Source organism: Heterodontus francisci, chromosome 2 (assembly GCF_036365525.1).
Source record: "Heterodontus francisci isolate sHetFra1 chromosome 2, sHetFra1.hap1, whole genome shotgun sequence".
In the NCBI taxonomy this organism is placed as follows: Eukaryota; Metazoa; Chordata; class Chondrichthyes; order Heterodontiformes; family Heterodontidae; genus Heterodontus; species Heterodontus francisci.
Genome location: NC_090372.1, coordinates 27,624,735 through 27,637,489, shown reverse-complemented (window position 1 = coordinate 27,637,489; position 12,755 = coordinate 27,624,735). Strand labels below are relative to the sequence as shown.

Genomic DNA, 12,755 nt, shown 5'->3' with positions numbered 1-12,755 from the left:
GCTACCTCTCTGTCTCTGTAGCCAGATTCAGCCAGGAAAGACTTTGGGGTAAAATTTAATTTGTGTTCCATTCAATATGCATCACATTCAATTAATAATCTGAGTACATTTAAGTATGATTTTTCATTCTAATATACATGTACATGTGAATAGTTACAGAATTTAAGAACTGAATGGCACAGGAAAACGACGAGAAGGAGCTGCATATTTTAAAGGAATATGCCTCCGTTAGTGTGATTAGCAGTCAATGGTAAAACAGTTTCTCAATCTACAGAATTTACTAAAATTATACAAATGTGCAGACTATAGCAGTAGACTATTCATTTGAGGGTTAACTAATGACTCAGTTAATGCCACATTGAACAACTTAACAATAATAACTTGCATTTTTTAAAATGCCTTTAACACAACGTGCTTTACAGATGCCTGATCAGATAAAAACAGACTCTGAGCCAAAGCAGACGATATTAGGAGTGCTGAGAGGTGGGTTGTAAGGAGGGCCTTAAAGGAGGAGAGAGAAGTGGAGAATCGAAGTTCAGGGACAGAATTCCAGAGTATGGGGTCTCGACAGCTGAAGGCATGGCCATCAATAAAGTGATTAAGGGAGGGAGGATAAATGAGAGGCCAGAGTCAGATGAATGGAGAGTTTGGGGGAATTGTAGGGCCGGAAGTGTTTAGAGGAGTAAGGCCATTTAAGTGATTTATACATAAGGACATAAGGATGAGAATTTTAAATTGAAAAGTTTAGGAGATTCTAAAGCCATTGTAGGTCAGGAAGGATAGGGGTGAGAACAGAGGACCTAGTGTGGAATAGGATATGGGCAGTGGAGTGTTGATGAGTTGAAGTTTGTAAAAGGTGAAAGACGGCAGGTCAGCCAGGAGAGGACTCCAATAGTTGGGTTAGGAGGTGATAAAGATGTGGATGAGATATCCAGCAGCAGGTATGCTGAGGCAGGGGAAGAGAGTGGGAACCTGTGACAGACGGTGAAGTTGGTGGTCTTTATATGGGGGCAGAAGCTCAGCTCAGCTTATGGTCAAATAGGATGCTAAAATCGTGAACAGTCGAAGATAATGGCTAGGAAGGGCAATGAAATTGGTAGAAAGGGTACAAATTTTGTGCCAGGGGTTGAAGACCAGGAATTTTTTTTTAAAATGCTCATTCATGGGATGTGAGCATCGCTGGCAAGGTCAGCGTTTATTGCCCATCCCTAACTGCCCTTGAGAAGGTGGTGGTGAGCCACCTTCTTGATCTGCTGCAGTCTGTGTGGCTGTAGGTACTCCCACAAAGCTGTTCAACAGTGATTTTGGCCCATGTCTCTGGATGATATTGCCTAGGTAGAACATGTAGATGTGGAAGAGAAGGGGGCCAACATCAGATTCTTGGGAGACTCCTGGAGGTAACAGTGTGAGGCTGGGAAGAGAATCCATTTCTGGAGCTGCTCGAGCTACAGTCAGATAGGGAAGAGTGGAACAGATCAACAATCGCATACAAGATTGTGCTTATTTTATTATGCCGGAAATCCAAAATGAAAGCACAAAATGCTAAAAATACTCAGCAGGTCAGACAGCATCTGTGGAGAGAGCAAGAGAGTTAACGTTTCAGGTCGATCACCTTTCATCAGAACAGGTGAAGTTAAGTTTTAAGGCAAGTGCAGAGGCAGGGAAAGGGAGGAGGGGAGGAATAGAATAAAAAAGAAAGGTTTGTGATAGGGTCATAGATCATAACCGATGCTCCTTTTTTTTAGTTTTTGGATGGCATCTGTTGGTAATAATTCTGCACTTTCCCATTCACACCTCCTCTAGACACTTCTTTTGTTTCTTTACTTGTCCCATTACCACCCCCCTTTTGCCTTGTACCGTCATCTCTTTTGTCATTTAATCTCTCCAGTCCTCCACCCTATCACAGACATTCCCTTTTGTTCTTTTCCTCTCTTCCCCTCCTTTCCCAGCCTCTGTACTTGCTTTAAACCTGTTTCGTCTAACTTTTTCTAGCACTAATAAATAGGTTACTGGCCTGAAACGGTTACTCTGTTTCTCTCTCCACATCTGCTGCCTGACCTGCTGAATATTTCCACAGCATTTTCTGTTTTGATTTTACTCTTTTCAATCTTAGCCCTTCACCTTTGTTTCTCAATAAAAAAAGTTGCAAATTTGAACCCATTAGCTTTACTCACGCAGCAGACCACTGAAGAACATCACGTGGCTGGGTCCGGATAGCAGCCTTTGTAAACTGCTTTAAAATGTCTGGAAACTCAGGTGGGATTTCAATCTGCTGAGCACAGAACAGAACATCTGGAAGAGGCATGGCTGCTGTAAAGAAGAATTAAAATGAAAGAAGTTGAGTAAAACAGGAATATATCGTAGAAGCGCAAATCAGAACCACACCTAATGTCCAAACAGAACTTGACCAGTGAGTAGAAGACTCATTTAGATCTCAAAGCTGAACGCAGAAATTTACAATTCCTCAGGTAGAGGATAGTACAGTACAGTTCTGATAATCAAAAGTCAGTTTTATCATAGAGCAAACTGAATTTGCTGATAATGTGAATTAAACAATATAAATAAAACAAAGTGGGAATTTAGTGGTGAATTACCAGATAATCTGAATAAAGTAGTTGACTGTATGTCGATTTTAATTACAAAGTTGAGTAATGAATGATCAAATATTTGCATTAAAAAATTGTCAATGGCCCTAAAGTTGGTATATTATGTAGTAAATATAAACAAAAAGTGACTCCTGACAACGCAGGGCATGCGCAGAACAATTGCGGATGTCATCCGTGTGTGCGAACATTTGCCGGCTTGCCAGTATGAATGCATGCATGTAGGTGCTGATGTCATTAGCATTATTTAAGGGCCCTTGTGCAGCTGAACGTAGCTGGGAGTGAGTAGGAGGGGCGTTAATTGGACCTGTGCAGTCCAAGATGGCAGATCGTGCACCAAATCAGTGTGAGAGGTTGTTTTGACTTTACAATCCGCACACTTTGCATGCCCTGTTACACTAGTAAGCCCCAGCTACTTTACCAATGCCCCGGTATATCAATAATACTCCATTATGTCACGAATGGCCCATTATATCATTAACACCCATTACAGCATTACTGCCCCAATTATACTAATACCCCTGTTTTACCATAAACAGGCCTTTATTTCAATAATGCCATTATACAAGTAACACCCTGTTATATCATTAATATTACAGTTATCACTGTAACACTCCATTATATCACTACTGTGTCTGTTATAGCATTAACACCACAATGTATCACTTCTTCTTTGGCCTCCTTGTCTCGAGAGTGCCTGGAGGTGGTCAGTGGTTTGTGAAGCAGCGCCTGGAGTTATCTTCAGGCCAATTCTAGAGTGACAGACTCTTCCACAGGTGCTGCAGATAAAATTGGTTGTCGGGGCTGTTACACAGTTGGCTCTCTCCTTGAGCTTCTGTCTTTTTTCCTGCCAACTGCTAAGTCTCTTCGACTCGCCACACTTTAGCCCCGCCTTTATGGCTGCCCGCCAGCTCTGGCGATCACTGGCAACTGACTCTCACGACTTGTGATCAATGTCACAGGACTTCATGTCGCGTTGGCAGACATCTTTAAAGTGGAGACATGGACGGCCGGTGGGTCTGATACCAGTGACGAGCTCGCTGTACAATGTGTCCTCGGGGATCCTACCATCTTCCATGCGGCTCACATGGCCAAGCCATCTCAAGCGCCGCTGGCTCAGAAGGGTGTATATGCTGGGGATGTTGGCCACCTCGAGGACTTCTGTGTTGGAGATACGGTCCTGCCACCTGATGCCAAGGATTCTTCGGGGGCAGCGAAGATGGAATGAATTGAGATGTCGCTCTTGGCTGACATACGTCGTCCAGGCCTCGCTGCCGTACAGCAAGGTACTGAGGACACAGGTTTGATACACTCGGACTTTTGTGTTCCGTGTCAGTGCGCCATTTTCCCACACTCACTTGGCCAGTCTGGACATAGCAGTGGACATCTTTCCCATGCGCTTGTTGATTTCTGCATCAAGAGACAGGTTACTGGTGATAGTTGAGCCTAGGTAGGTGAATGCTTGAACTACCTCCAGAGCGTGGTCGCCGATATTGATGGATAGAACATTTCTGACGTCCTGTCCCATGATGTTTGTTTTCTTGAGGCTGATGGTTCGGCCAAATTCGTTGCAGGCAGCCGCAATCCTGTCAATGAGTCTCTGCAGACACTCTTCAGTGGGAGATGTTAATGCAGTATCGTCAGCAAAGAGGAGTTCCCTGATGAGGACTTACCGTACTTTGGTCTTCGCTCTTAGACGGGCAAGGTTGAACAACCTGCCACCTGATCTTGTGTGGAGGAAAATTCCTTCTTCTGAAGACCTGAACACAATTGAGAGCAGCAGGGAGAAGATCCCAAACAGTGTAATGCGAGAACACAGCCCTGTTTCAAGCCACTCAGGATAGGAAAGGGACTATTGCCCTCATTATACTAATATCACCCCACTGCATCACTAATACCCGTTATACCACAAACAGCCATTATACCACCAATGCCCATTTTAATCAGTAACACCCACTACTTCATGAATGCCCCTCTTCTATCAGTAACATCTTGTTTCTTCCACAACCTCAGGACATCCCAAATGCCTTCAGCCAATGAAATATTTTGACGTATAGTCATTGTGATAATGTAATTTCACTAATTCCTCTGTTTTATAAGTAACAATCCTGGGTTATATCACAATGCCCTGATTTACCAGTAACTCCCCATTATTTTACTAATAGTCCTGTTGTACCAGTAACATCACATTATATCACAATTGCATGTTATATCAGTAACAGCACATCATATCACTGATATCCCTCTGATATCAGCAACACCCTGTTATTTCACTGATGTCCCTCGTTATGAGAGTAACACCACATTCTAAAAATAAGAACACAAGAAATAGGAACAGGAGAAGACCATTCAGCCCTTTGAGCCTGCTCCACCATTCAATAAAATCATAGTTGAACTTCTACATAAATTCCTCTTTCCCATCCTGTCTCTATATCCTTTGATTCCCTTACTGCCCAAAAATCTATCATTCTCAGTCTTGAATATACTCATCAACTCAGCATCTACAACCTTCTGGTGTAGCAAATTCCAAAGATTCACAACACTCTGAGTGAAGAAATATCTCCTCATCTCAGTCCTAAATGGCCAACCCGTTATCCTGAAACTATGACCCCTAGTTCTAGACTCTCCAGCCAGGGGAAACAGCCTCGCAGCATCCAAAAGAATTTTATGTGTTTCAATAAAATTACTGCCATTTTTCTTGAGAGAATATAGGCCCAATTCTACTCAATCCCTCCTCATTGGACAACCCTCTCATCCCAGGAATCAACCTAGTGAACCTTAATTGTGCCCCCTCTAAGGCAAGTACATCTTTCCTTCGGATACATAATACTCCAGGGGTGGTCTCGCCCAAGTCCTATATAATTACAGCAAGACTTCCTTAGTCTGATTTACCAACCCCCTTGCAATAAAAATAATTTGCCTTCCTAATTGCTTGTTGTACCTTCATGTTAACTTTGTGTTTTTTGTACAAGGACATCCAAATTCCTCTTAATCCCAACATACCATCAACAGCACATTATTTTACTCTTGTCATACCAATAAATCCCCATTATTTCAATAATGCCCCAGTTATTCCAGTTAACACATTATTTCACAAATATCCTGTTATAAGAGTAGCACTAATTCCCCCCTTTCCCCACCAAATATCATTACCATCCCTGCTATTACCACTTATTTCACTGATAGTGCCCACTGTAACCCTAATGTCCCACACTGTATCCCTGATGTCCCCCTATGATCACTATTAACCCAGAGGGTGGTATGGGTCTGGAACTCACTGTCTGAAAGGGTGGTAGAGACAGAAACTCTCATGGCATTTAGAAATACTTAGATATATGCTGGTAGTGGGGTAACCTACAGGGCAAGGGCCCCAAGAACCAGAAAGTTGGTAGGCGGCATCATTCTTTTACAGCCAGCACAGACATGATGGGCCGAATGGGCTCCTTCTACCATTCGCGACTGCCGTTGATGACCCCTGCCCCGGTGCCATTAATGTTGCCTGCCGTTATCAATGAGGGGCCTCCCACCCGGCTCCCCGTTGTGTCCCTCATGCCCCGGGTGAACAGCGAACGCCAGTTACCGGATTGGTGCCGACACACGACGCGCTGCGCAGCTCTGACAGCAATTCCTCCGGGCCCCCCTGGCTCCGGTCTGGAGGCGGGGCGGGGCCGGGGAGCGCCGCCATAGGACGCGGGTTACCGGGGCGACTATTGTGCCCGCCTTGGTTGCTCGGTTACCGGGCTGCACGCGCGGATATTATCTGACGTCACGTAGGTTGACGTGGGGCGGGACCAAACTTGAAATACCTGAGTTTAGCACTCGGCAGTGTAATTCAATATAGTACAGTAGTGTAATTCAGTACAGTACTCCGTAAGAACATAAGAAACAGGAATAGGCCATTCGACCCCTTGAGCCTGTTCTATCATTTAATAAGATCATGGCTGATCTGATTGTGTCCATTTTCCTGCCTGCCCTCCATAACCCTTGACTTTATTGTAGATCAAAATCTGTTTAACTCAGCCTTGAATATATCCAATGACCCAGCCTCCACTGCTCTTTGGGGAAGAGAATTCCAAAGATTAAAGACCCTCTTGAGAGAAGAAATTCCTCCTCATCTCCGTCTTAATAGGGAGACCCCTTATTTTGAAACTGTGCCCCCTAGCGCTACATTCCCCCACAAGGGGAAACATCCTCTCAGCATCTACCCTGTCAAACCCCCTCAGAATCTTGTGTTTCAATAAGATCACCTCTCATTCTTCTAAATTCTAATGAGTATAGGCCCAACCTGCTCGATCTTTTCTCATAAGACAACCCCTTCATCCCAGGAATCCGCCTCGTGAACCTTCACTGTAACACCTCCAAAGCAAGTATATCCTTCCTTAAGTAAGGAGCCCAAAACTGTACACAGTACTCTAGCTGCAGTCTCACCAATGCCCTGTACAGTTGTAAAAAGACTTCCCTACTTTTATACTCTATCCCCCTTGCAATAAATGCCAATATTCCATTTCTCTTCCTAATTACTTGCTGTACCTGCATCCTAACATTTTTATGAATAATGTACAAGGACACCCAGATCCCTCTGTACCAGAGCATTCTGTCGTCTCTTTCCATGTAAATAATATTCTGCTTTTCTATTATTCCTGCAAAGTGGACAACCTCACATTTTCCCACAATCTACTCCATCAGCCAAATTTTTGCCCACTTATTTAACCTATCTATATCTCTTTGCTGGCTCTTTGTGTCCTCCTCACAACTTGCTTTCCTACCTATATTTGTATTGTCAGCAAATTTGGCTACAATACAGTCAATCCCTTCATCCACGTCATTAATATATGTCATAAATAATTGAGGGCCCATCACTGATCCCAGTGGCCCATTTATCCCGACTCTGTTTCCTGTTAATTAGCCAATCCTCTGTCAATGCTAATATATTACTCCCAAAAGGACGAGCTCTTATCTTGTGTCATAACCGCTTATGTGGCACCTTATCGAATGCCTTTTGGGAAATCCAAATACACTACATCTACTGGTTCCCCTTTATCCACGCTGCTTGTTACATCCTCAAAGAACTTGAATAAATTTGTCAAACACAATTTACCTTTCATAAAACCATGTTGACTCTGCCTGACTTTATAATGCTTTTCTAAATGTCCTATAACTACTTCCTTAATAATGGATTCTAGCATTTTCCCAATGACAAATGTTAGGCTAATTGGCCTATGGTTTCCTGCTTTCCGTCAACCCCTTTTCTTGAACAGAGCTGTTATGCTTGCGGCTTTCCAATCCATTGGGCCTTTCCAGAATCTAGGGAATTTTGGAAGAATACAACCGATGCATCCACTATCTCTGCAGCCACTTCTTTTAAGACCCTGGGATGCAGGTCATCAGGTCCAGGGAACTTATCAGCCTTTAGTCCCATTAGTTTTCCTACTACGTTTTCCCCTAGTGATAGTTTTAAGTTCCTCCCTTCCTTTTTCCTCTTGATTTTCTGCTATCCTTGGGATGTTTTTAGTGTCTTGTACTGTGAAGACAGATACAAAATGCTTGTTCAAAGTCTCTGCTATTTCCTTGTTTCTTATTATTAATTCCCCAGTCTCATCTTCTAAAGGACCAACGCTTACTTTAGCTACTCTCTTCCTTTGTATATATTTGTAGAAGCTTTTACAGACCAGTGAGTACTGGAGAAATTGTTAGCTGTGATAAAGATGTGGATGTGTTTCAACAGCAGTGGTATGATGGAGTGACAATGTTGGTGATGGTTAGGATAACAACTTGCATTTATACAGCACCTGTAGCATAGTAACACATTCCAAGGTGCTTCACAGGAGCATTATTGGACAAAACAATTGACACTGACCCAAAGAAGGAGACATTAGGACAGATGACCAAAGTATTGGTCAAAACAGCATATTAAAAGGAAAGGCAGAGATGTTTGAGAAGGAAATTCCAGAGCTTAGGGCCCAGACTAATGAAGGAACGGTTGGCAACAGTGGGATGAAGGCAGTCAAAGGTTGCACAAGAGGACAGAACTGGAGAACGCAGAATTTTCAGAGTGTTGTAGGGGTGGAGTTTACAGCAATATGGAGGGATGAGGCCACGTAAACAAGAATGAAAATTTTTAATTTGTGACATTGCTAGGCTGCGAGCCAATGCAGGTCAGCAAGCACAGGGTTGATAGGTGAATGGGACTTGATGTGTATTAGAATACAGGCAGCAGAGAATGCCAGGCAGTTCTGGGGTCCCTGTATTGTAGCAATGATATACAGGCACTGGAGCTAGTGTAGAAAAGAGAAAAAGGCAGATATTGACTGAAGGAGAAGAGTTGGGGAAAAATATTAAAGTTTCTTAAGCAAATGGATAAATTGAACTCTGATAATCCTTTACATTGTCACAAGCTCCAGAACCAGGCCACAAACTTCAAAGAGTGAAGGCACACATAGGGCTGGATTTTGTTCCCCTCCCGATGTCAGGCTCCGTGGTGGAGCCGGAAGATTGGAGCAGCAGCAGCCCCGCCATGGAACCATGGATTTCCGGGCCCGATCTTTCCGCCGGTGGGAAAGATCTGTGATGGGACCTGACTTTACATATTTAAATTAGCTGTTTGCATTAATTAAAATCTAACCTGCAACGATCTTACCAGCAGCTCAGGGTCTTCAGTGTGACAGGCAGCACTCATGCGCCTTCACTTTTCCAGCCAAGGAAAGCTGGCACTACTGAGGTGTGGAAGGAGGGCACTCTGCATTTGTTGTATAGTTGGGGGTGGGGGAGGGGTCAACTCTGCACTTAGTGTAGTTGAGGGTGGAGAAGGGGTGAACTCTGTATTGGTGGTGTAGTGGGGAGGCAGCAGACAGGGCAAATATGTATTTTTAGCGTGGGGGGAAGGGGGGCAACTCTGCAGTTTCTGAAAAGGCATAAAGGAATAAACAGGCCCCAGCTGTTCACAATATATATCAATGATTTGGATGTGGGGACAAAATGTAATATTTCCAAGTTTGTGGATGACACAAAACTAGGTGGGAATGTGTATTGTGAGGAAGATGCAAAGCGGCTTCAAGGTGATTTGGACAGACTTAGTGAGTGGGCAAGAACATGGCAGATGCAATATCATGTGGAAAAATGTGAGGTTATCCACTTTGGTAGGAGGAATAGATGTGCAAAGTATTTCTCAAATGGTAAGAGATCAGAAAGTGTAGATGTACAAAGGGACCTGGGTGTCCTTGTCAATAAGTCACTGAAAGCTAACATGCAGGTGCAGCAAGCAATTAGGAAGGCTAATGATATGTTTGCCTTCATCGCAAGAGTATTTGAGTACAGGAGTAGTGAAGTCTTGCTTCAATTGTATAGAACATTGGTTAGACTGCATCTGGAGTACTGTGTGCAGTTTTGGTCATCTTACCTTAGGAAGGATATTCTTGCAAAGAGGGAGTGCAATAAAGGTTCACCAGATTTGTTCCCGGGATGGTGGGACTGTCCTATGAAGAGAGATTGGGGAAAACTGGGCCTGTATTCTCGAGTTCGAAGAATGAGAGGTGATCTCATTGAGACCTACAAAATACTCAAAGGGATAGACAGGGTAGTTGCAGGTTAAGATGTTTCCCCTGGTTGGGGAATCTAGAAGCAGGGGACACAATTTCAAAATAAGGGGAAAGCCACTTAGGACAGAGATGAGGAGAAATTTCTTTACTCAGACGGTTGTGAATCTTTGGAATTCTCTACCCTAGAGGGCTGTGGAAACTCAGTCATTGAGTATGTTTAAAGCAGAGATTGACAGATTTCTAAATACCAATGACATGAAAGGAAATAGGGATAGTGTGGGAAAAAGGCATCGAATTGGACGATCGGCCATGATCGTATTGAATGGCGGAGCAGGCTCAGTGGACTGAATGGCCTACTCCCGTTCCTATGTTCCTAAATAAATTTCAATATAGTCAAGTGTGAGGTGGTGCATTCGTAACGAAGAAGGAGGTCATATATAAGAGTTCAAATGGGGTAAGGAGCAAAGGCATCTAGGGGTAGATACACAAATCACTAAAAGCAGTAATAAAGGCTATTAAAGTCATTAAAAAAAAAAGTGAACAAAGCACTGGGGTTAATTTCTAGACATAGAATTGAAAAACAGAGAAAGTTAAAACTTGTATAGAACCTTGGCTGAGTACTATCCACAAGGCTGGTTTCCATATTACAAAAAGGATATAAAGGCACTGGAAAGGGTACAAAATGTATTTACTATAATGATGCCAGAACTGTGAGGTTATACCTAGCAGGAAAGTTTAAACAAGTCAGTGCTCTTTTCTCTAGAAATGAAAAGGCTGAGGGTTGACCTGACAGAGGACTTTAAGGTTATGAAAGGGGTTGATAGGGTAGGGATAACAAAGATGTTTCCACTTGTGTGGTAGACCAAATCTTAAGGCCATAAATATGACAGTCACTGATAAATCCAATCAGAAATTCAGGAGAAACTTCAAAGATTGGTTAGAATGTGGAACTTGGTACCTCGAGGAGTAGTTGAGATGAATAGCATAGATGCACTTCAGAGGAAAGTAGATAAACATACAAGTGACAAAGGAATAGAAGGATATATTAATTGGGTTAGATGAAATAGGGTTGGAGGAGGCTCAGTGGAGCATAAACACTGGACAAGTTGGGCTGAAAGGTCTGTTTCCGAAATTTACATTCTATGCAACTTTTGTGCAATATTCACAAAACATGCATCTGCTGTCACAACTGATCAGTGAGATAACATGCTAACTGATAACTATCTTTCAAATTATTCTTTAAACAAAGGATTCACTAATGATTGAGTTATTAATATCTATGAATTGAGTGGGAGAATTCAAGAAAAGATAAAGTCAAAAGTAGCAAAGAGAAAAGTCAAGGCTGTAAAGCAGAGTAACAATTTTGGTAGAAAAAAATCAGAGTGGGACAGAAAGCTTAACAAAGCTAATAGAGCATTAATAACTAAGGGGACATCGGAGAAATATTAAAAAATGGTAAAACTAAAGGCAGTATTGTTACGACCGAGGTGGGAGGAGTGCACTGTTTATTCTAGTTCCACTTTTTCACGAGTCAACATAGGTTTAGTTTTTTTTCCCACTTATCGATACAATCATAGACTCTATTTTTATCCCAGACTAAAACACACCAACCAGGTTTCTTTAATAAACAACAAAATTATCAGATTATAAAACAAGTCTTAACCAGTAATGAAGTAAAGCATAAACACAGATTGCAATATTAAAGTTCCCTTTTGATCTTAGCCACACACACACGTTAACTGGAAAAATAAAGGGATTTGCATTTTAGAGCTCCATTACAAAAAAAAGACAAAAAACACTTGGGTTAAATATTTGCTAATTCTTAAATAAGAGAGAGAAGATATGGAAAGATGTCATTTGTTTTAGTTTGGTGCCCCAAATCCGTATAGAAGGCTGTCACTGGGATCTTTCTAGAACACTTCTTTCCAGGCGATGTTGAAGATCAGTTTGGGTAGGCTTTCCCAGAAATGCAGCAACAGAGGTTTCAGATAGGCCTTACAGCAGAAATGCGGCAACAGGTGTTTCAGTTCCCACTCATTTGATATGAAAGGTTGCTTCAAATACAGGAGGAAAGAGGAGACTGACACACTGGATATGCAGGATTTCTTTCCAAAGGAAAGGGGAGCTGGGTTTTCTTGGCAGGCAAAAAACAACTTTCTTTTGGAACAATTCAAAGTGAAACCGAAAGCATTCTAGAAGTCAAGCCTCCTAAGCGCTATAAATCTTCACCTGTCACTTCTTTGTAAGCATCTCCCCAAATCAAAACAAGAAGCTCCCTGCTGGTATTCTATCTGAAAACAGGTGCCTTCCAATAAGGGTTTGCTTACAAGCCAAGTTCAGGAATCCTTCTGGTGACCTCTTCAAAAAAAGATACAAAGTTCAGCATCTTTTCAAGCTTCCAGATGAATCAGTGTTCATAATTCAACAAGAAGTCCTTAAAAACATATTGTACAAAAAAAAAGCACTCTTCTAACACTATATCTAATTGTGCAAAGCATTCACAATAAAATAGATGAATTATTTCAGAAATAAATGGGTTGAATCTAATGGCCATTACGGAGATGTGGTTCCAGAGTGACCAAGGTTGGGAACTAAATATTACAGGATACTTGACTTC

At 42.3% G+C, this 12,755-nt stretch overlaps 1 protein-coding gene across 1 annotated transcript in view; it reads right to left on the bottom strand.

Annotated features, from left to right (window-relative positions):
• Positions 1 to 6,315, bottom strand: part of ropn1l (rhophilin associated tail protein 1-like) — a 74,712-nt gene extending 68,397 nt beyond the window's left edge. The window contains exons 1-2 of the mRNA XM_068056230.1: positions 6,184 to 6,315; positions 2,175 to 2,310 (exon numbers count right to left, since the gene is read on the bottom strand). Of these exons, the coding sequence (XP_067912331.1) occupies positions 2,175 to 2,305 (131 nt within the window). The 5' untranslated portion in view covers positions 2,306 to 2,310; positions 6,184 to 6,315. The remainder of the gene's footprint in view (positions 1 to 2,174; positions 2,311 to 6,183) is intronic.
• Between the last annotated feature and the right edge of the window lie 6,440 nt (positions 6,316 to 12,755).